Below are 23,274 nucleotides of genomic sequence, written 5' to 3' on the forward strand. Positions count from 1 at the left end.
GCAATGAAGGAATCTTTTGCCCAATGTGGGATTTGAACCCACAACTCTGAGATTAACAGTCTCGCTCTCTATTGAGTTATCCATTTTCAGTAATAAACACGGATAAGATGTCTAACTCAAAAGGAACCCCTACTCTCGTCTCTCTCTTCACCACCCATTCCCAGTACATAGAGGTAAGTTATTTAACTAATCAGGTGTAAATATTGAGGTCAGTTGTAGGCATCAAGGGATTTTTTCTTCCTTTTAGCACTTTGTATTATCAAGTTGCTATGAAATGTTTGCACTCTAACTTTAATCTCTATAAGTTTGTAATGCCTTTTAGAGTACAGTCGTACCTTAGATCCTGAATGCCTTGCAAGTTGAACGTTTTGGCTCCTGAATGCTGCAAACCCAGAAGTGAGTGTTCTGGTTTTCGAACATTCTTTTGGAAGCTGAACGTCTGACACGGGTTCTGCAGCTTCAAATTGGCTGCAGGAGCTTCCTGCTGTCTATTAAATACTCTCATCTATTTCAACTCTGCTGGATTTACTCAAAACCTGCCAAGCTATGTCTTTGTCTATACTGGTTCTTAAAATATTCAGTAAACATTATCCATTGATACTTATTTATTTTTCTAATGTTCCCTGTAAGCCGCTCAGAGGTTACATGACAATTAAGCGGAATATAAATTTTGTTGATTGAAATTAATTATAAATAAACAAATAAATCAAATTCTATGTTGGATTGCTATGTTTTGAAACAATTTCTTCCTATTTGATTGTTATTGTTAATGGTTTATTGATTCGCATTTTTGTTGTTCTTTCGCAAGACATTTTGAGTGTTTTTTATTTGAAATGGGAAAGCAGCACACAAATCAAAAATTTAAATCATGGTGATCGTTGAGAAGAATTGACAACCAAACAGGGTGACCGGGTAACAGGACGTAACTCTCATTTCGTGGTCTATTCCACTGACTATAGGTGTGGGAGACAGGCAGAAAGGTCTTTCCATTTTTCTGCTGGAAGAACAGAAACATTTGCCTCCTCCTCTCTTTGAAAATTTTCCTTCTCAGCTGCTCATGACAAGGATCTCCTAATTAAATAAGAGTGTCTGGCGTTTGCTTTCCCCCATCTCCTCCTCCTCCTCCCACCCCAGTCCCTTTTCCTTTCGTGCCACACCTTTTCAGCTGCAAGCCGGAGATTTGGTATCCTCCTTACCTCGTGAGCTCGCGTCTCCACAGCCGGCCTCCTCCTTCGCTCCCCTCTCCTGCTGCCTCTGCCCCGTGTCGGTCAGAACCTGCGCTGGTTCAGAGAAACTGTAGCCGTCCTCCTCAAAGGCTTCCTGAGCCTGGAACGACAATAAGTAACCAAACAAACCCCTGTGTTGCAAAGAGAACGTCAGCAACATCTAGGCAACACGATGACCATGTACATATGCAATAGACAATCTTTATAGAATTCCTTCAAACCATAACAAGGACAAAATGAAATCTTTAGTCTCAAAATCTCTGGAAATGTTTAAATGAAGCGAGGTACGATGAAAGACAAGCTGTGAAGCTTTGTGTATTCAGCAAATATGAGGTCCAACACTGAACAGTGATTCCGGATATTGACTACTGTTTCGTAGAATTCTTTGTCAGAATTGCTTCATAAACTGAAAACATTTTTTTTTCATAAACCGAAAAATTTGTAAAAAATATATATGCAGGGATTGAACCTGCAACCTTGGCGTTATCAGCACCACGCTCTAACCCACTGAGCTCTCTGAGTATACCATTGTCGAATACCACCCTATGTTGCTATGCGGACACCATTGAGATACAGACAGGGCTGGTCCCAGGATGCCTTGCAGCAGTTCCCCTTCCTCACCCCACATATTGTCGCTCTGGCCCTCAAAGCTCTCCGCCACAGCAGCCTCACCTGTTTCTGCGGCCTCTTGGCCTCTCGCTGCCTCAGCAAGAATTCCTCCGCCAGAGCCACCGCCTGGGAGCATGTTTCGGGCCCAACCTCCCTCACCCATCCCTGGACCTCGGGCGGCAAGACGGCCAGGAGCTGCTCCAGGATCAGCAACTCCAGGATCTGCTCCTTGCTGTTCCTCTTCACTTTGAGCCACCGGTGGCAGACGTCTCGCAGGCGGCTGTAGGCCCCTCTCGGCCCCTCGGCCTCCTGGTAGCAGAAATGCCGGAAGCGGTGGCACCACCGTTCCCGGGCCAGGGCGTCCCGGCGCAAGATGGCCGCCTTCACTTTCCCATAATCCTCTCTGTCCCCAGCTTCCAAGCCGCCAAAGGCCTGCTCCGCTTCTCCACTGAGTGCTGGCAGGAGCCGGGCCGCCCACTCCTCCTGGGGCCACCGACAGGCTTTGGCCACTTGCTCGAAGGAGGCCAGAAAGCCCTTGGCATCCTCCCAGGGGGCAGGCTCTTCTGGTGGGATCTCCCAGTGCGTGTGGTGGGACTCCACCATCTTCAAGAACTCCTGCCACTGGGATTCCCAGTGCTGAAGCAGGCCTGCGCCCGACTCCTGCTTCACCTTCTCTTCTGGTACCCTGGATCCAATGTCCCCCATCCTCCCAGTCCGGAAAGCACAAAGGTCTCTCCCTCCTTCAACGAATTTCTCCCTCGTCGTAGGACCACCATGGTCTTGGTCGTCCGTTTTCATGCCCATGGGCGGCCACTGCTTGAGCACAGCCTGGACCACGTCCTCTGGCTCGTTCTTCCTTCGACCTGCATCCATCTCCTCTCTCCCTTTCTCTCCCGGAGCTCCCAGACGCCGGCCGTGGGTGGCAGAGGTTCAACTCCAGGGCTTCCTCCCTCAATGGTCTAGCTTGGCAAAGCCTCTTAAGATCCTCCGTTAACTGTCCGTCCGACGCTCAATGTCAATTCAGACTCCGAAGCGTGTTAGGCAGCAGCGAATGCCCAGCTGGAACACACAACGAAAGAACTGTGTTAAAATGGGGAAATACAGTGGTACCTCGGGTTACAGACACTTCAGGTTACAGACTCCGCTAACCCAGAAATAGTACCTCAGGTTAAGAACTTTGCTTCAGCATTAGAACAGAAATCGTGCGGCAGCAGCGGGAGGCCCCATTAGCTAAAGTGGTGCTTCAGGTTAAGAACAGTTTCAGGTTAAGAACGGACCTCCAGAATGAATTAAGTTCTTAACCCGAGGTACCACTGTATCCGAGATGTGAAAAAGAATCATAGAATCGTAGGGTTGGGACCCTGAGGGCCATCTAGTCCAACCCCCTGCGATGCACGTATCTCAACTAACACATCCCTGACAAATGTCCATCCAACCTCTGCTGAAAAACCTCCATGGAAGGAGAGTCCACAACTTCACAAGGGAGTCCCCATTCCATGGTCCCCCGGGGTCCCTTCCAACTCTCTTTTTTAAAAATGTATTTAATCATTTTTTCGATACAGACAACAACTACGAAAGACACTACAACAAAAACCATATTAAAAATAATAGCACAATTTGACAATTCAGATTTAAATACACTGATATACCTATGACTGCACCCTTTTAACAATATTTTCCCACCTCACTCTCCTCCCCCACTTCCCCCCACTATCTGCCTCATCGCTTAAATATTCATTCCAGATTTCTTCATATTTATCCATTCTCAATTTGCGTCGACGTACAATTCGTTCATATGTAGCTAATCTGTCCATATTATCAATCCATGTGCTCAATGGAATCTTTTTGCGGCTCTTCCAATTCATCAAAACAAGTTTTTTTGCTTCTAATATAGCACGGTACATCCATTTTTTTTGAACCCTTGAAATCTCCCACGTTTCTGAAATATAATTTAGAGTTAAATTCAATTTCCCTAAACGACAATTTCTTTCTATTCCTCTTACTATAAATATCCTCACCAAAATGATCTTATCATCCGGCAGTTAATCATCATATGTACTAAGTTCGCATTTTTACTCCCACATCTCCAGCAGTTGTCTGCACTTGCTATTTTCTATCCCTTCCAACTCCATGATCCTGCAATTCTATGACTCCGATGAGCGAAGAGCATGAGACTTTTACTCTCAGGATCGCTAGGAAAAAGATTCCTGCATTGCAGGGGGTTGGACTAATGACCCCTTGGGTCCCTACGATCCTATGACCTTGGGACTGCAGGGGCAACCAACTCCGGACTGACTCCGGATCAGGCAGCTTCAGCAGCAGCAACCATAATGCAGAGCCGCATCGTGCAGAAATCTCTTTGCCCCGCAAAAACCAATGCCTTGCCCATCATGTGGCAAAAAAGCAACACAGAAGACGCCTGTGTTTGCATTTAGAACCCACCCTCCCCTCCCAGGCAGGGATTCCCCAGCCTCTGCGCGCGTGCAAAGTGCGCCCTTGCCACTTACCCAAGATCCTCCTCCCTCTCCGAAAAAAACCCCAACCCGGTGCCCAGGTTGCACCAGCTCCCGGGGGGAAAAGTGCATTCAAAAGAGACCCGTTTCCGGGACGAGGAAAAACACTGGGAGAAGAGAGATGCTCCCTTCTAGGACGAGCGGGCTCTGTGGTTGCCACCCTTTCCCTGGGCGCAGATTGTTGTTGTTTAGTTGTTTAGTGACTGCAAGAAACCTCTCCATTCTGAAGGAAATCAGCCCTGAGTGCTCACTGGAAGGACAGATCCTGAAGCTGAGGCTCCAATAATTTGGCCACCTCATGAGAAGAGAAGACTCCCTGGAAAAGACCCTGATGTTGGGAATGATTGAGGGAACAAGAAGAAGGGGACGACAGAGGACGAGATGGTTGGACAGTGTTCTCAAAGCTACGAACATGAGTTTGACCAAACTGCGGGAGGCAGTGGAAGACAGGAGGGCCTGGCGTGCTCTGGTCCACGGGGTCACGAAGAGTCGGACACGACTAAACAACTAAACAACAACGTGTCGGACTCTTCGTGACCCCCTGGACCAGAGCACGCTCAGGCTGTTATGTTTTAAGCTGCCTTGAGCATTGTTTTAACTATGGAAAGGCGGCATACAAATAAAATGATGATGATGATGATGATGATGATGATGAAAGAGAAGTGATGCAAGGCCCCCACATTGGCACTGCTGAGACCCACAACGTTTTGGTGCCTCTTTTCCTTGAGCTTTCCTACCCTAGCTGTCAGGACAACTTGTAACTATGAACTTGAACCCGGGTTCCCCCCTCCTTCTCCCTCCCAATCCATTTTCCTTTTGTGTCGTGTCTTTCCAGATTGCAATTCTGAGGGTAGAGACTTTTTGTGGTTAGTAAACACCTCTGAAGGTCCTTTTTTGACCATCCAAATAAAATTTGGGAAGGGTATAGTTGTTGACAGCTACGATGGTGATGTTTTCTGTCCATTGTTGCCTCTGAATGCCCGCTGCTGAAAACCACAGAAAGAGAGAACGCTGGTGCACAAAATTACCTGTTCCTTAGCAAGATGCCAACCAAACGCAAAGCTCTCCCGTGCAGTTCAGACTTTTTATTATCCAAATTTGTTACCGAAGTCTGGTTGACTCTCACACAAACATCCCCCCCTTAGAAGAGAAACCTACAGCCTCATTTGCACCCCTGTCACCTCAACTTATAGTCTGCCAGGTGTCAAAATAAATTACTTCTGTTTGTGTCACAACCTCTTGCCCACACCTCCAAATTGAGTGGAGAGACATAGAAGAGGAAGAGATGACAAACTCAGTTGCGAGGGGTTAGCAACTAGAGCCTTTGCGGGGAAATCTGGGCTCAGCCCCTCAGCTGACATTGCTCTTCTGTTCTGATGGCATTTCTAATACCATGCCTAGGAGCACGAGGAGAAATAATCATGTGTGCATATTTATGGCCACCAACTTGGTTGGCTTTCAAAGAGGATCGGCAAGTTCACGGAGGACAAACAAGGCTATATTGATGGCTACTAGCGACAAAAAGGTGTTTTTCATACAGCCTGCAACTCAGGGGTGGCCAATGTGGTTCCCAACTCCCATCTTCTAGTGAGAACGTCCAGTTGTCAGGGGTGATGGGTGTCTAAAGATTCTCTCAAGGCAAGACTCTCTCAAGGCGAATCTTTAAAAAATGTTGTATAAACACAGATGACTGGGAAAAACTGGCTTGTGAGCGCTCCAATTGGAGAACAGCCTTTACCAAAGGTGTCATGGGCTTTGAAGACGCTCGAACTCAGGACAAAAGGGAGAAACATGCTAAGAGGAAGGCATGCTTGGCAAACTCTCACCATGATCAACTCCCGACCGGAAACCAATGTCCCCACTGTGGAAGGACGTGTGGATCCAGAATTGGCCTCCAATGTCACTTATGGACTCACTGTTAAAACTGGGTTTATGGAAGACAATCTTCTCAGCTACAAGTGATCGCAAAAGAAGAAGAGTCCATCTAGACCAGGGGTCAGCAAACTTTTTCAGCAGGGGGCTGGTCCACTGTCCCTCAGATCTTGTGGGGGGCCGGACTATATTTTTGGGGGAAATGAACGAATTCCTATGCCCCACAAATAACCCAGAGATGCGTTTTAAATAAAAGCACACATTCTACTCATGTAAAAACACACTGATTCCCAGACCGTCCGTAGGCCGGATTTAGAGGGCGATTGGGCCGGATCTGGCCCCCCGGGCCTTAGTTTGCCTACCCATGATCTAGACAGCCTCATGTTGGCTACCCCTGCTCTAACTGGTTCTGAGAACTCACCGGGAACACATTGCTTAGAAATAACTTCCAGACTTGACTTTTAACTGTTAAAACAACACTCCGGACTACATCGGACTACAACAATGCCCGACCTGAAGAATTTGGAGCAAATGATTCAGCAGAGGAAACACAGCCCAGAATAACTAAGGAGATAGTACAAGAATACTTGGCTAGTCTAGATGTATTCAAGTCTCCAGGGCCAGATGAACTGCATCCAAGAGTATTAAAAGAACTGGCAGATGTGATCTCAGAACCACTGGCAGTCATCTTTGAGAATTCCTGGAGAACAGGCGAAGTCCCGGCAGACTGGAGGACGGCAAATGTTGTCCCTATTTTCAAAAAGGGGAAAAGAGAGGACCCAAATAATTACCGCCCAGTCAGTCTGACATCAATACCAGGGAAGATTCTGGAGCAGATCATTAAGCAAAGTCTGTGAGCACCTAGAAAGGAATGCTGTGATCACCAATAGTCAGCATGGATTTCTGAAAAATAAGTCATGTCAGACTAACCTGATCTCGTTTTTTGACAGAATTACAAGCCTGGTAGATGAAGGGAACGCAGTGGATGTAGCCTACCTTGATTTCAGCAAGGCATTTGACAAGGTGCCCCATGATATTCTTGTAAAGAAGCTGGTAAAACGCGGTCTTGACTATGCTACCACTCAGTGGATTTGTAACTGGCTGACTGACCGAACCCAAAGGGTGCTCATCAATGGTTCCTCTTCATCCTGGAGAAGAGTGACTAGTGGGGTGCCACAGGGTTCTGTCTTGGGCCCGGTCTTATTCAACATCTTTATCAACGACTTGGATGATGGACTCAAGGGCATCCTGATCAAATTTGCAGATGACACCAAACTGGGAGGGGTGGCTAACACCCCAGAGGACAGGATCACACTTCAAAACGACCTTGACAGATTAGAGAACTGGGCCAAAACAAACAAGATGAATTTTAACAGGGAGAAATGTAAAGTATTGCACTTGGGCAAAAAAAATGAGAGGCACAAATACAAGATGGGTGACACCTGGCTTGAGAGCACTACATGTGAAAAGGATCTAGGAGTCTTGGTTGACCACAAACTTGACATGAGCCAACAGTGTGACGCGGCAGCTAAAAAAGCCAATGCAATTCTGGGCTGCATCAATAGGAGTATAGCATCTAGATCAAGGGAAGTAATAGTGCCACTGTATTCTGCTCTGGTCAGACCTCACCTGGAGTACTGTGTCCAGTTCTGGGCACCACAGTTCAAGAAGAACACTGACAAACTGGAACGTGTCCAGAGGAGGGCAACCAAAATGGTCAAAGGCCTGGAAACGATGCCTTATGAGGAACGGCTAAGGGAGCTGGGCATGTTTAGCCTGGAGAAGAGGAGGTTAAGGGGTGATATGATAGCCATGTTCAAATATATAAAAGGATGCCACATAGAGGAGGGAGAAAGGTTGTTTTCTGCTGCTCCAGAGAAGTGGACACGGAGCAATGGATCCAAACTACAAGAAAGAAGATTCCACCTAAACATTAGGAAGAACTTCCTGACAGTAAGAGCTGTTCGACAGTGGAATTTGCTGCCAAGGAGTGTGGTGGAGTCTCCTTCTTTGGAGGTCTTTAAGCAGAGGCTTGACAACCATATGTCAGGAGTGCTCTGATGGTGTTTCCTGCTTGGCAAGGGGTTGGACTCGATGGCCCTTGTGGTCTCTTCCAACTCTATGATTCTATGATTCTATTCTATGATCGCCAATTTCTAGACTGTCCTCAATTTCAGAATCTATGTGCTTCTTACATGTATGTGTTTTACAATGCAAGTTAAAACGCCATTACTGCTGTTCATTTTTATTTTTTTTACCATTGCCTGTTAAAGGAGATTTTTCTTTTTCTTTTTTACATGACTCTTTCCTGTCTCTGTGAACTACGCCACAATCCTTTTCTGCAACAGGAGCGCTTCCAAGGCTTCCCTCCTGTGTGGATTCTCTGATGAACCCAAGCGGATCCTCCAGACATTAATACATTCAAGCTCCCCTGTGCTTTTCCTCTTAGTTCTAAGAGCACCTAAACTTGGACTGAAGATTTTCCCATGAGCATGTCTGGTGTTTTGGCTCTTACAGGTACAAATTCTTTCTCGCCTTTGGTTGTCCTAAGGCTCTTGTAGCCGTTTCCACAATGAAGAATTTCATCCACTGTCTCCGTGGTGTGAGCTTCGCATTTCCGTTCACCGTCAGTGGCGTAGCGTGGGGGGTGCAGGGGGGGCCGGCCGCACCGGGCGCAACATCTGGGGGGGGGCGCTCGCACTCGCAGCTCTCTGCCCCTAGCTGGCTCACTCTCTCTCTCTCACTGCAGTGCTGGCTGTGCGAATCCGATCCGAGCCGCCGGGTCGCCACCCACTGTGGAGGGGGTGGGTGCCAGGCGTGCGGTGCGGAGAGAGAGAGAGGGACTATCTGGAGGAGGGACAGTGCAGCGGCCGCTCAGTGCAGCGCTGAGCGCGGGAGAGAACCACACCAGACCAGACCAGGCAGCAGCAAGAAGAAGCTGGCAGCGGCGGCAGGTTAGGGGTTAGGGGGCGCAAATTACTTGCCTTGCCCCGGGTTAGGGGGCGCAAATTACTTGCCTTGCTCCGGGTGCTGACAACCCACGCTACGCCACTGTTCACCGTCCTGACTCCTCAAGGCATTTTTCTGCGTACAACCTTGGAAAACATAATTTCTTATTTCTCTCTTTCCCACTTGTTCTGAGTCTTCTGGAACATCTTTCCCCTCACCTCAGCTACGACCAGCCACCCTTTCTTCACCTGTTGGGTGGAATTAGAGAATCCCAAACTCAACTCATTCCCAGATAGGATGGAACTTGAAAGCAGGAGGGGAAAATCCCCAAATAGGATGTTACTTTTTTTCTGTATGCTACAACAGCTGTGAGAATATTACTAGCGAAGAATTGGAAGAAACAAGATTTACCAACTATAGAAGAATGGCAGGTGAAGATGATGAACTATATGGAACTTGCTGAACTGACTGGGAGACTCCAAGACCAGAGAGAAGAGACAGTGGAAGAAGACTGGAAGAAGTTTAAAGAATATTTGAAAAAATATGTGAATATTTAAATCTTAGAATAGCTTTGGAAGTGGATATAGGCTGTAGGGTTAGAAGTAGAAGATAGTGTATTTTAAAATAGTATTATTTGTAAGTGATAGAATGTGAAGATTTTTAAGGTAAAAGTAAGTGTGATAAAAAAATGATTAAAAATTATAATGTATGAAACTGCTAAACATGAGGTAAAATGAAAATCAGATACGGGGGACTTGGGGAAGCTCACCTAACAATGTTTAGAAAAAATAAGGATAAGACAAGAATTTGTTTGCATTGTTAGTATTTCTGTTTGTATTGTTTATTTGTATTATAAAATAAATAAATAAAAATTTGAGGGGGGAAATGGAACTTGAAAGCAGGAAACAAAGTTTAAAAAATAGAACGGAAACACGTGACGTCATAACTACCTTGGCTGAGGTCCACAAACTACCTCATAAAACGTAATGGGGAACATGGTTTTCATTCCTCAGCTTACGCTCAAACTTTCCCCGTATTCTGGGCGCTGGTACGATTTCTCTCCCACATGGGTCCTTCGGTGCCTCTTGAGGTGAACGTTCTGACTGAACCTTTTCCCACAGTCCATGCAGTCGTACGGTTTCTCCCCGGTGTGGATCCTTTGGTGGCGGTTGCGGTCCGAGCTGCAACTGAATCTTTTCCCGCAGTCCAAGCACTCGTAGGGCCTCTCCCCGGTGTGGATTCTCTGATGAATGACGAGGTCCGAGCTATAGAGGAAGCATTTCCCGCAGGCCAGGCACTTGTACAGTTTTTCCTGCGTGTGGATCCTCTGGTGGCGGTGGCGGTCGGAGCCTCGGCTGAATCTCTTGCCGCAGTCGGGACATTCGTAAGGCCGCTCGCCGGTGTGGATTTCGTGGTGGATGACAAGGTCGGAGCTGTGAAGGAAGGATTTCCCGCAAATCAAACATTTGTTCTGCGGTTTTCCTCCTACACGGGCTCTTTGGTTGACAAGGAGGCCTGGACTTTGGCCGAAGCTTTTCCCATGAAATGTGTTTTGCCTCTTGCCAGCGCAGACTTCCTTACGGTCCGCGGTTTCGCTGAAGTCCTTGCCGTCACCCTCGAAGGAACTAGACTCGCGGGCTCCTTCTGCTTCGTGGCCTTGACTTCGCCATTCATGACTCTCAGGGGCATTTTCTTGTTCACCACATGAGGAAAAGTTCTCCTCCTCTGCTCTCCCTCCGGAAAACCCCTCACCATCTTCAGGTGTGTATCTCTCTCCCTCAGGTATGCCCACCCACCTTTTACCTGCTGAATAAATGAGAAAAAGAAGGTTATTTCTCTTACTTCTCTTAATTTGATTTCTTCACCCTAACATCCCTCAGTGGACTACAGAAATTAAAAATTCAGTACCAAATTATCTAAGGTTGTTCACCAAAGCCAGACTAAACGTCTTTCCTTCTGCAGTGTTGGATGGCAGGTTGAGAGGAGTTCCCTACCAGGACAGACTTTGCTCGTGTGCCCAAGACATCGATTCTATAAAACATATTTCGCTGCACTGTGCAAAATACGAGCATGCCAGGGCTGAACTGATATTACCCTTGCTGGTACCTTTCCTGGGAAAATCAGAGGCTCACTATGTCAGGTTCCTATTGGAAGACCGGACAAACGCTAGAACATTAGCAGTGGCAAAGTTTTTATCGGTGGTTGCAAGAACCAATGATCCCTGTCTTTAAGTCTGAACAAAATGCTTGTTTAACCTGGAGGTAGGCTGTCTGAATTGTGCATCGCTTTGTAATGATTTGTTGGGTCTCTGGACCGTAATAAATAAATAAAAATAAATAAAATTCAATGCTAAAAGCTGTTTCTCAGCTGTGACCTGAAAAACGTGTCTCTCAGATCATAGAATCATAGTTGTAAGGGACCCGAGGGTCATCTAGTCCAACCCCCTGCAATGCAGGAATCTCAGCTAAAGCATCCATGACAGATGCCCATCCAACTCCTTTCCTGCAACTTGAAGCCATGGGTTCGAGTCCTACCTTCCAGAGCAGGAGGAAACAAGCTTGCCCCATCCTCCATGTGACGGCCCTTCAGATCTTTGAAGATGGCTACCATATCTCCTCTCAGTCTCCTCTTTTGCAGGCTAAACATACCCAGCTCCTTCAACCGTTCCTCACAAGGCTTAGCTTCTAGACCCTTGATCATCCTAGTTGCCCTCCTTTACACACGCGAAGCCAAAGTGGTTGTGTCTTCAGCATGTGACGGGAACAACACAATGAAGGTTCATGATCCAGGGGCACGACTCTAAATCTGGCCCTGCTTATCTGCCAGTTGGGCCTCGCTTGCATCTTCCTGTTTGGCCTCCACATATAGGGGTCTCTGTTTGACATCGGACGGCACCCGGCCTTCCTCAGAGACATCTGCGGCGGCCTCCTCAAATCCCACCTGCAACATCAGAAGGAACCCCGTCAGGACAGAGCAACAGGGCAAAGAGGGAGAGGCCTGGGGGGGAAACCCAGAGCTGCCCTCAAACCCCACGCTGAAGCCATCACCCAGCCATACCCTCCAATGTTCCTTAGATGAAAAGAGGGGCTTTTCTCTCTCCCCACTCAAATGACCCTCCTCAACCTCAACCCCCATTTTTGTTCCCCAACCCATCCCAGCAGAGCATTTTCACCACAACCACAATGGGACGCAGCACAAACGCCCTCCTGAGAAAACCCTTAATTCCGGCTTTATTTTATTTTATTTTTTGGTCGATCGATGAAAAGAGAAACACACACCAATGAATACATTTCAGAAAGGGGCAAGATTAGATACGGACGCAATACAGCGGATCCTCGGTTTTTGAACGTAATCCGTTCCTGAAGACCGTTCAACTTCTGACACGTTCAACAGCCGAGGCGCAATGGGCGTTTGGTAAAATCCCTTGAAAAAACGGAGAAATGTGACTCGGAAGCCGTTCGACTTCTGAGGCGCGTTCAAAAACGGAAACAATTGCTTCTGAGTTTTCGGCGTTCGGGTTCCGAATCGTTCAGCAACCGATACGCTCGAAAACTGAGGTTCCACTGTACAAAAATCAAGATTCCTTGTGCTCTGCTCCACTCCCCCTTTCTTCTTTCCCAGCTAAACATTTCTTTCTTTCTTCTTGTCCTCTGCCTGCCCCTCAGAGCTGGTGCGTCAAACAGGGCCTCAATGGTGGTGGCCTCTCCTCCTCACCCGCTATCCAGCAGCCACTAGCAGCTGCCCAACGGAGGAGGCTGGTAGCAGCGGCCGTGGAGAGTCCATGGAGAGGCAACAGGATGCCCTCTCACAGCCACCATCGCTTGGGACAAGGGCCGGCTCATACTATTCCCCGATCTCAGCACTGGCAGCGGAATTAGGAACAGTCTGGGATCAAATCAGAAGCTGGATGGCTTTCATAATTCCAGAACTGTCATTGGAGAAAAGGGACACTTGGGGAGTATGCCTAGAAGAGCACAGGAATCATAGAGTTGGAAGGGATCCCGAGGGTCATCTAGTCCAACCCCTTGCAACGCAGGAATATTTCCCCCCAAAATGGGACTTGAACCCACAACCCTGAGATTAAGTGTTTCACTGAGTGAGCCAGGGGCATGGAATTAGACTTCCACTCCTTAAGCAGCAGGAAATGGACAGGCTTCACTCTCTTGGTTAACAACCCAGGGAGTGACAGGATCAGACCCACGGGAGGCCCCCGGCAACACAGCCCCAAGGCGCATGTGAGCAGCGCTGCGCCACCGCCTCACCGGCTGCTGCTGCCCCTCAGCTTCCCGTTGCGCCTGGAGGTATTCCTCGGCCAGGGCCACTGCCTGGGAGCAGCTCTCGGGCCCGGCCTCCCTGACCCAGCCCTGGACCTCGGGCGGCAGGATAGCCAGGAACTGCTCCAGAATCAGCAGCTCCAGGATCTGCTCCTTGGTGTGCCGGTCCACTTTTAACCACCCACGGCAGAGCTCCTGGAGGCGGCCATAGGCCTCTCTCGGCCCCTCAGCCTCCTGGTAGCAGAAGCGGCGGAAGTGCTGCCGCTGCTTCTCCTGGGCGGTGGTGTTCCCGCGCAAGATGGCCGCCTTCACTTTCCCATAATCCTCTCTGTTGCTGGCCTCCAGGCTGCCAAAGGCCCGCTTGGCCCCTCCTCGGAGGGCTGGCAGCAGCCTGGCCGCCCACTCTCCCTTGGGCCACTGGCAGGCCTCGGCCACCCGCTCGAAGGAGGCCAGAAAGCCCTTGGCATCGTCCCATGGGGCCACCTCGCCGTGCAGATATGGGGCGCCCGATCTGGGCAGAGGAGACTCCATCGTCTTCAGGAACTCCTGCCACTGGACCTCCCAGTGGTGAAGGAGAAGACCTTTGCCAGGTTCCTCCTTGACCTTTGGCTGCGCAACTGTCCGATACTTGTGGCCGGGATGAGCTGGGGGGCTTTTCCTGCCCTCTGCGAACTCTTGGCTGCCGAGTCTTGCTCCTCCATTTTCATCCCGGCCTGATCTCCACAGGGATGGCTTCCAAGGATCAAAATGCTCAGAGGAGAACTAGGACGGGAGAGGAGGAGATACTGGCGGTCCCAAAACCGGCACGAGGAGCTTCTTCCTAGAAGGAAAGACGGGAAACGTGGGTGTTAAATCAAGAGTTATAATTTTGAGGCTACCGCACAGTACGCGGCCTCCGATCTGGGGCTGATTCCGCAAGAGAAGTGTCCCGCTTTTTAAATAAGGTATAAGCAGATCCCTTTCCAGTTCAGACCAAACGAATGAGTCTGATCCTCTTTTCAAAGCTGTCTGTGTTGGGGACGCTCATTGGAAAGTTAGCCTTGGTGAAGACTTAACGTTTTCATCCCCAAAAGGTTTTGATTTGAGTTTCCATTGAAATGAGGCTGTATTTTAATGTTTTAATGTTGTATTTTAATCTTGTTTTTAAATTGTATTTGTTTTTATATTGGGTGTTAGCTGTCCTGAGCCCGGTCTTGGCTGGGGAGGGCGGGGTATAAATAAAATTTATTATTATTATTATTATTATTATTATTATTATTATTATTATTATTGTCTCCTGTGGAGGGGAGTTCCAGAGGTTAACGATATGTTGCTATGCGCTTTGGTCTCCGACGCTCTGCAAGAAGCCCCCCCCCCACATCACCCAGGAATTGCAGGAGGCTCAAGCAGGCAGGCCCCCTTCGTTTTAGGAGGCTCCCTGCCCCATGCCGTCCCCCTGCCCTACCGCCCCTCCCCAGTACCCCATAGAAAAGCGCTGTCCACGTACCCTTTGACCCAGCTTGCTCAAAGAGTTTGCTTCTTCTGGAAGGGGGAAACCAGCAGCAGAGAGACCCCCGGCTGCTACCCAGAGGAGGGAGAGTGATTGTAAAAGCAGGTCTTTTTTTCTCCTTCAGCAATTCCCTGCCTCTCCGCCCCCATGCCCCAGTCTAGGACACTGTCCTCCTGTCTTCTCCTCTCCTTCTTTCCTCCTCCTTTTATGCCAGCTGCAAAAGAAATTCAAAACCAAGGCCCACCCCCTAACCAGGGAGGAAAAACCCTTCCTGGCTTTCACAAGCCTGCCTCCCTTGTGCAACTCTAGCCATTGCAGCTCTGTGGGTTTAACTCTTCAGCTGCACAAATCCTTGCAGAATTGCAGACTTGGAAGGGACCCGAGGGTCATCTAGTCCAACCCCCTGCAATGCAGGAATTTTTCACCCGACATGGGACTGGAACCCACGTCCCTGAGATTCAGAGTCTCATGCTCTGCCATCTGAGCTATCTTAGGTGCAGCCTTATTAGAAACGGTGCAGCATTATTACTATAATAATAATAATAATAATAATAATAATAATAATAATTATTATTATTATTATTATTATTATTATTATTATTATTATATTGGTCCGAATATAAGCTGCACTTTCCCCCCCAAATTCTGACCGTGAAAAGTTAAAGTGTGGCTTAAATCTGTGACCTTACAGAAACTGCCTTTTACGATATTGCTGCTGAAACAGACTTAACGGTGAAAGGGAACAAAAAAATGTTTTATTGCCGATTTGCGAGCTTGAGACTTCATTTGCTATTTACGGGTGTGAGTCCCTGCAGAATTGTAGCAGCTGAATAGTGATTTGTGATTTTAGCGATTGTACGGTAACTTTTGTGGGCTTGCAAGATCAAAGGCTTAAATTGGCTCGGAGTTACAATTGTCCCAGTGGCAGCAATTTTCAGCCTGTAACCCAATTTTAAGGGAGTGGCTTATATTTGGGTATTATCTTTTTTTCTCCCCCCCCCCTTGAATTTTAAAGGTGCGGCTTATTTGTGCGTGCGGCTTATATTCGGGCCAATATGGCATTCTTCTTCTTCTTCTTCTTCTTCTTAACATTTGCATCCTCACCTTTCCTCTGTTATAAAAATTTTAAGGTCTTAGATATGTAATAAATGTTCATAAATGTACCAAGCAAACACGTACATAAATACAGTGGTACCTAGGGTTACATATGCTTCAGGTTACAGATGCTTCAGGTTACAGACTCCGCTAACCCAGAAATATTACCTCGGGTTAAGAACTTTGCTTCAGGATGAGAACAGAAATCGTGCTCTGGTGGTGCGGCGGTAGCGGGAAGCCCCATTAGCTAAAGTTGTACGTCAGGTTAAGAACAGTTTCAGGTTAAGAACGGACCTCCGGAACGAATTAAGTTCTTAACCTGAGGTACCACTGTATATAAGCCACATGCCTGAAACCCCACAGAAAAAAGGTCTTGAACAAATTTGCCTCAAATATTTCTCTGCAAGGTCAAAGTGGGAAACCTCCCCATTGCCTCTTTCCTCACAAATCCTGTCTTAAGGGTATGTCTGTGTTTGAATAGGGTGTGAGCCTGTGACCTGGCGCAGGAACTAAGTATTTATCATTACAAAAGACTGGCCAGGCTCCAGGCTCTCATTAAACAGGTAATCTGCCAGACAGGAAATAAACAATGCACTCAGATTTCTGTTGTAGACCGCCTTTTCTGTGATGTGGTATGATGTATCGTGGGGCGGGGTCTTGGGCTACCACCCCTTCTGTGATTTATGTATGATGCTTCTGGGGGTGGTCTTGGGACTCGGGGGTGGGCAATTTTAAATTTTTATATAAGGGCAGGCACGCTTTTGTTAGGGGTTCCTCCTCCTTTCTCCTGTCTGTGAGGGGGCACCCTGCTGCAATAGTTGAATAAAGATCAAGATTACTAGCTGCTTTGCTTCTTAATATTCTCTGTTTGGTCTCTGTTACTTTCTCCTACCGATGGAGAACCTACAAAGGACTCTACAAGGGCTCTTGTGTACCCCATGAGGGAATAAGGGCAGATTTTCGTCTATTACACCTCCAAGGAGCTCAAGGGGGGTTGCATAGTTTGTCCTCCCCATTTTACATGCTTCTCCTCGCTCCTCATTTAATCCTCTCAACAGCAGCCCTGTGAGGTAGGATGGGCTGAGACTGGCCCAAGGTCAACCTTTTGAGCTTCGTAGCCAAACAGAGATTTGAACCCTGGTCTCCCAGGTCACAGTCCAACACTCTAGCTGCTACTGAAGTAGAAAGCACATACAATTTTCTCCTAAAGGCTGGTGGTTTGGGGGTGCGAAGAAGCAGACATTTGCAAGGAATCAAAGGGAAAAGTACACACAAACATCACTAACATCATATAAGGGATGGAGCAAGGGGAGGTGGCCCTCAGGCAGGTGGGGGGGGGGAGGTGTCTTTATTTTGACATGTGCCACCACCCCGTGGGAAATGCAGGAAAAGGAGATCAGGCTGCACCGGTCAGTAGTCGGCGGCCCTGATAGTGGAGCCAGGGAGAGTCCGGCCTGATATATGAGGGGTCAATTCCATAGGCATTTGTTGTTCTAGCTCTTAGTATCCCAGGAGAGAAATCAGATGCAGCTGGTACTGAAAAGTCGCTCCTTGGGGGAGCATTGTGCATTTGGGGTGGGGCTGAGGAACACGGGGAAGGTGCCCTGCGAAATGTATAGGGCAGCACAGCCCATGGGGCCCCTTCCGGAAGCTGCCGGACTGCAGCTCCCATCCTCTCTGACCCCTGGCCATGCTGGATGGGTCAGAGGGGAGTTGGAGTCCAGCATTATCCAGAGGACACCCCATTTGCTGCCCCCGATATACAGAATCCAGCCTGTAAATACGGAACGTTAATGCATCAACCCTAAACACATATAACTGGGCAGAAGCCCCACTCAATGCAATGAGGTTTATTTCTGGCAACGTGTGGAGATGGGGAGGCTGCATTTGCTGAGGGCATTTGAAGCTGACGCTGTTATGTACTGAAGTTCTCACCCTGGGCCAGCAGGGGGATACTGTAGATAGTTATGCAAATGTAGGATCAAAAGTGACGTTCAGTGATTGGATAGTTTTAGAAAGTTGCAACAGTTACGTTGTTCTGGAGCTAGCTCCATATAAGCAGGCTGACTGAGCTCTTCAGTTCAGTTCTGTTCCAGCTTACAAATAAAGAGCTGCTTTGGAAGAATCGCTGTGTCATCTGATATGTTCACCCACAACTTAACAGACGCCCTGTTCAATTTCTTTTTTATTTTCTTCCCATCTGAGGTCTCCAGAGTAAGGAGCTTTCCTGCCTGATGTGGGGGAAGGGGTTCATTTTTGAGTCCTCTATTAATCCAATAATGCATGCATTTTCACAGCTGCATAAGGTCTTGTGGGGAGAGGAAGGTTTCGTAGAATTGCAGAGTTGCGAGGGATCCTGAGGGTCATCTAGTCCCACCCCCTGCAGTGCAGGAAACCTTTGCCGAACGTGGGGCTCCAACCCACAACCGTGGGATTAAGAGTCTTCTGCTCTGCCAAATCAGACATCTCAAAGGGAAAACAAGACTGAAGGTGATTTATTGGGACTGTTAAAAGTGTGACTGTCTCTTTAAGAAGAAGTGAGCTGCAGAGAGAATTCTGGGGAAAGGAAGGAAAATGAATCTTCTCAAAGAAGCCCTTGAAAAACTGCCCAAGGTTCTCCTGGTGGGTAAATGTTTTTTATGTCAGTCACTCTGGTCTGGAGAGAAACTCCGGCTGGGCCTGAGAGGCAGATTTAGTCTCCTCAGGAGATAATGAGGTGGGTTTTATTTTCCCACAGATGAAAGAAAGGGAGGAGGGTCTCTCCCGAGAACGAGGCTCCTGAGAACGTGTAGAGTTCGGCTCCTGAGTCGGCGTCAGAAAAAGACACACGTCCCCCTTCATAGTCCAGAGTCACCCGGATCCTCCTGGGCTTCTCCCTCAGGGACAGAGGAGAGGAAACAGGGGAGTTGTAGGCCCAGTACTTCCCTCCCCACTTCCCCACAGCCCAGATCCCCCACTCAGGACTATAGGAGAAGTCGTCCTTTCTCTCCACAGACTTCCTGGCGACCCCCAAAGCCCACCATCCCCCACTTCCTACAGTGACTTCCCAGAAATGTCTGCCTGCTGTGAATCCCTCACGTCCCAACACACAAAAATAGAAGTTGAATCTCTCAGGATTATCAGGCAGGGCTTGAGGTTTGTCTCCCCATGTCAGGCTTTTCCCATCCTCGGACAGGATGAGTTGGGGATGGGCTGTGTCTGGATCCAGAGTGACATTTGCTGTTGGGGAGAAGATGAGGGAGAGAGAAGATCAGGCAGAGTCAGCAGAGAGAGAGAGATGGACATCCTAATCCAAGAAACACCCGAAAAACCCAGATTCCCTTTCAGATCAAGGGGATTTATTTGCTTTGCATGCAAGACTGAGACTCCTCCTTGCAGACTCTCATCAGAATAAATATCTTCCTTGTTGGTTTTTAAATCAGTTTCCTTCACTTTCTTATATTCAATGTCCATTGTGCCTGCCCTCCTCTCAACCCAGGCATTTTCTAAGAGGAAAAACCACCCAGGAAACCTTTTACTCAGCTCTTCTGTGTTATCTAAGAGGAAAAAGAGGAGAATTGGAGGAAGCAGGAGAGGACAGAAGCTGCTTTCCTCTGACCATCTCTGTGGGAACTGGCCTTTGGGGACATCTGGGTTGGGCTGGGGGAGGAGGACCCCCTGTTCTAAAAATAAAAATAAAAATCAACATTTGCATATTGCCCATCATCTATAGGTCTCAGGGTGGTCCACAGCATAAAAATACAACACAAAACCACATATAGTCTTCCCCTCACTTTCGCATGAGTTATGTTCTGGGCCCTCGTGCACAAAAGTGAAAATCGTGTTAAGTGGGGAGCCTGTTTATTCCTGCTCTCCATCTCTCTCACCCACTTGGTCTCTCCTTCCTCCCAACCATCTTGGAAGTTCAGGGCTTGCCGCCAGGGAAGAGGAGGCAGGTGGCAGGGCAATTTTACAAAGGACTGCTTATTCCATGCTTCTCTTTGGGATTTAATATATACCATAAGACTAGTTCCCTGAGGGAAGAGGGGGATAACTCAAAAGGTTACCAGTTTGGGGCTGAGACAGTCATGATAGGCAAGTGTAGGGCTGCCCTATTTTGAAGAGCAAGAAAGAGGACACATTGGCCAACTTCGACTTTTAACCATGGATCGCTATGATGATTCTCATTTTAAATACCCCTACTATATGTAGGCTATAGAAGCTGTGATATATTGCTAGCAGCAATGTTCTTAACTTTCAGCAACAAAATAATAATAATAATACATATTGCTCCCTCACTTGCCACATGAAATATTTGGGCACATGTTCACAACTTTCTGAATGTAAGTGTGCATAGAACAATTTATTAACCTGTTGAACATCTGCATGTGGACTCTCCTTAAGGGCAGGGGGGCTTAACTCTTGCCCTCCCGGACTCCTTCTCCAAGATCTTGTAGCTGAGCCAGCGTCCTTTTGGTTCAGCCACAAGAGAAGGGATTTTTACAGTATGTCGCTAGCTTAAGATGCTGCTCTGTTGTGATTCTCTGCTGCAGATTAGCCTAACTGGGTGCCTTAGATCTGACTCTAATGCAGGCATAGGCAACCTTGGCCTTCCAGATGTTTTGGGACTACAACTCCCATGATCCCTAGCTAACAGGACCAGTGGTCAGAGATTATGGGAATTGTAGTGCCGAATCATCTGGAGGGCCGAGGTGGCCTATGCCTGCTCTAATGCAATATTAAAATTTTCATGGGTTCTTGTAAACCAAAAAACCGAACAAAAAAACTTGGGGACATTCTGCCAAATTTTAAAAATCTGCCCCGATACAAATTTTAAGAAATTTTGATCATGAAAATAGAAGACATGGCTGGTGAAAAGAGGACATTTGGCAACCAGACCTGAAAAAGGTCACATGATGGAAAAGCAACCCAACTCTAGCCAGGAGTAAAGCTCTTCCCTCCTCCGCCTGATCCTTCTGGGAAGTTTCTCTCTCCCCTTCAAGTCCACCCTCTCTGCCTTTGTGGCACAAACAGCAGGGCTAGAGTCTAGCTGTGGATGGTTCTCAAGTGTACAGAAGAGACTCTTGACCCCCCATGAAACACTAGTCCCCCCCCTCCTGTGAACTGGAATATCCATGTGAATTTTACCTCTCTGGAGACTTCTGAGTGACTGGACATCTGAGGAAGCAAAAAGAGAGGCTTAATGGTCTACACTGCAATAGTTCAAAGAATATCTTTTTACAAAACATCACCATAACATAGTGTGATGGGATGGTGAGCTGCTTGTGCGTAAAATCCTAATCCCTCAGAGTTTGGCTAAGTCCCCAAACCTCTGTCTGTGATGGAGCTCCTTAAGCATGGCTCCATCAATCGCTCGTTGAATCGGACAGTGGGCGTTTACGGAACTTCTTCCAGCATAAAAGCTCCTTAACGGAAACGCGTCTTCTGGACTCTCGGCGTGACAGTTTCCGCCGAGGAGTGGTTGTCCCTACAGGAGGTCCTGAAACCTCCCCACTGTTCTCGCTTGAAGTGTCTCTGAGCCCTCCCTCCGACTCACTTTCCCTTGGAACTCCACTTCTCCCCCTGCTGGTCCCCTCTTCCACTGAATGGTCTCTCTCACCCTCCGTGAGCCCTTTCACCTCCTTCGTCTCAGATGGCAGTTCCCTGACACATAGCATCTGTTGTTTCCTTATTTCAAGCAAAAGATGACATCATAAAACAAGTAATTGAAAGACAACAACTGAAGGCCTAAGGAATTAAAACAACTAACCTGTTTAGCTGTGATTCCTGCATTGCAGGGGGTTGGACTAGATCAGGGGTCAGCAAACGTTTTCAGCAGGGGGCCGGTCCACTGTCCCTCAGACCTTGTGGGGGGCCGAACTATATATTTTTTTGGGGGGGAATGAACAAAATCCTATGCCCCACAAATAACCCAGAGGTGCATTTTAAATAAAAGGACACATTCTACTCATGTAAAAACACGCTGATTCCCAGACAGTCCGCGGGCGGGATTTAGAAGGAGATTGGGCCGGATCCAGCCCCCAGGCCTTAGTTTGCCTACCCATGGACTAGATGATCCTTGGGATCCCTTCAAACTCTACTATTCCATAATTCCATGGGGAAATCAGAAATGGTAAACCATACTAGAAAATGGCGGAATACAATCATTCAAAATCCATAAATAAAATGGGGATCTGTACTGAATGGCTGGAGGAAGGTTAACATCTGCGTCAAGTGAACTAGTGGGAAAAAGCTGTTGAAACCGGAATTTCCAAGCATGCTGACAAACCAGAGGAAGAATCGGCAGAGCTTTACCCTGTAATTCAAAGGGTCTCATGCAATGGGAAGTCCTCCCTCCTGGAATGGGGCTGATCTCAAAAGCCCCAAAAGAACCTCTCCAGATTGTGTGGAGGGAAAACAAAACGCAGGGGAGGTTCCCTATACATGAGAACATGACAAGATGGACATTGGACTGACCCTGCAGGATCCTCCTTAAGGTTTTGTAAGATATTGTAAGGCTCTGAGGCTTTCCCCCCACAATTGAGCAGTATATCGATTTATCAAAGAAAGCAAAATCTGTAAAATCGAGGGTGAAACCAGGATACTAGTCTATAGGCAGGAATGGAACTCAGACTGGTGTGCAGGTTCTTTGTAGGGACAAGCTCTGCCCCCAATCCAAACCTTCAAACCCTCTCCCAGTTCATTCATGGGACAGACAAAGAGCCCAAACCCCCTAGAGGACTGTTTCCCAGAGTTACGCCATTGATGGGGGTCCCAAAATCTGCAGAACAGACAGTTTAACACCATGAAATATCAGTCCCCTGTCAAATTGTTCCTCCCCTGGAAATTTACCTTTCTGAGTCTGTTTTTTGTATAACACAGCATCTGAGGAAGCAAAAAGATATAAAGTGTAAGGGCAACACTCTTCCACCTGAAATAAATTTCCATACAAAAGTAACACTTCATAATGTAGCATCCTTGAATTGACTCCATTCAGAGCAGGAGAACCTCTAAAAGGACAACCCCAGATTTATGTAGACTGGTAACCAAAAGGAAAAGGAGGTTCCGTAGAATTGAAAACAGATGGTTCAGGCTTCCTTTACAGGATTCAGCGTCACAATATACATGGGCCATTCTGGGGGACAGGAAATGAAAGCTGGAGCCCCAAGAAATAAGGTATCCTGGGGTTACTCAATTCCATGCAGTAAGAGCCAGGCATGTTTAGTTCTGAAGAAATATTAGAATTCCCAGTGAGAAATCCTGGCAGC

At 47.6% G+C, this 23,274-nt stretch overlaps 2 protein-coding genes and 1 pseudogene across 3 annotated transcripts in view; all 3 read right to left on the reverse strand.

Annotated features, from left to right (window-relative positions):
* Positions 1-4,528, reverse strand: part of LOC310758167 (uncharacterized protein) — a 28,799-nt gene extending 24,271 nt beyond the window's left edge. Inside the window, exons 1-3 of the mRNA XM_083604097.1 lie at positions 4,343-4,528; positions 1,899-2,894; positions 1,197-1,326 (exon numbers count right to left, since the gene is read on the reverse strand). Coding sequence (XP_083460223.1) covers positions 1,197-1,326; positions 1,899-2,708 — 940 coding nt within the window. The 5' untranslated portion in view covers positions 2,709-2,894; positions 4,343-4,528. The remainder of the gene's footprint in view (positions 1-1,196; positions 1,327-1,898; positions 2,895-4,342) is intronic.
* Positions 4,529-10,939: 6,411 nt separating this feature from the next.
* Positions 10,940-15,466, reverse strand: LOC310757222 (zinc finger and SCAN domain-containing protein 31-like). Its single transcript, XM_083602496.1, has 3 exons — positions 14,930-15,466; positions 13,432-14,263; positions 10,940-12,109 (listed from the first exon to the last, which is right to left on the reverse strand). Exons 2-3 carry the CDS (start codon positions 13,972-13,974, stop codon positions 11,969-11,971), a joined length of 684 nt encoding a protein of 227 aa, XP_083458622.1. The 5' UTR covers positions 13,975-14,263; positions 14,930-15,466; the 3' UTR covers positions 10,940-11,968.
* A 3,035-nt stretch (positions 15,467-18,501) lies between these two features.
* The window catches only part of LOC310758168, a 32,534-nt pseudogene continuing 27,761 nt past the window's right edge, over positions 18,502-23,274 (reverse strand). Inside the window, exons 13-15 of the transcript XR_014552324.1 lie at positions 22,859-22,891; positions 21,155-21,184; positions 18,502-19,246 (exon numbers count right to left, since the gene is read on the reverse strand). The product of XR_014552324.1 is annotated as an uncharacterized misc_RNA (transcript). The remainder of the gene's footprint in view (positions 19,247-21,154; positions 21,185-22,858; positions 22,892-23,274) is intronic.

The sequence above is a fragment of the Podarcis filfolensis genome (assembly GCF_964270895.1).
Source record: "Podarcis filfolensis genome assembly, chromosome: 2".
Lineage (NCBI taxonomy): Eukaryota > Metazoa > Chordata > Lepidosauria > Squamata > Lacertidae > Podarcis > Podarcis filfolensis.

Coding starts and splice junctions, on each gene's coding strand:
- LOC310757222 (XM_083602496.1), bottom strand. CDS start 13,974: ATGGAGTCTCCTCTGCCCAGATCGGGCGCCCCATATCTGCACGGCGAG. Junction 12,110..13,431: donor CTGAGGGGCAGCAGCAGCCG/GTGAGGCGGTGG, acceptor CTGATGTTGCAG/GTGGGATTTGAGGAGGCCGC.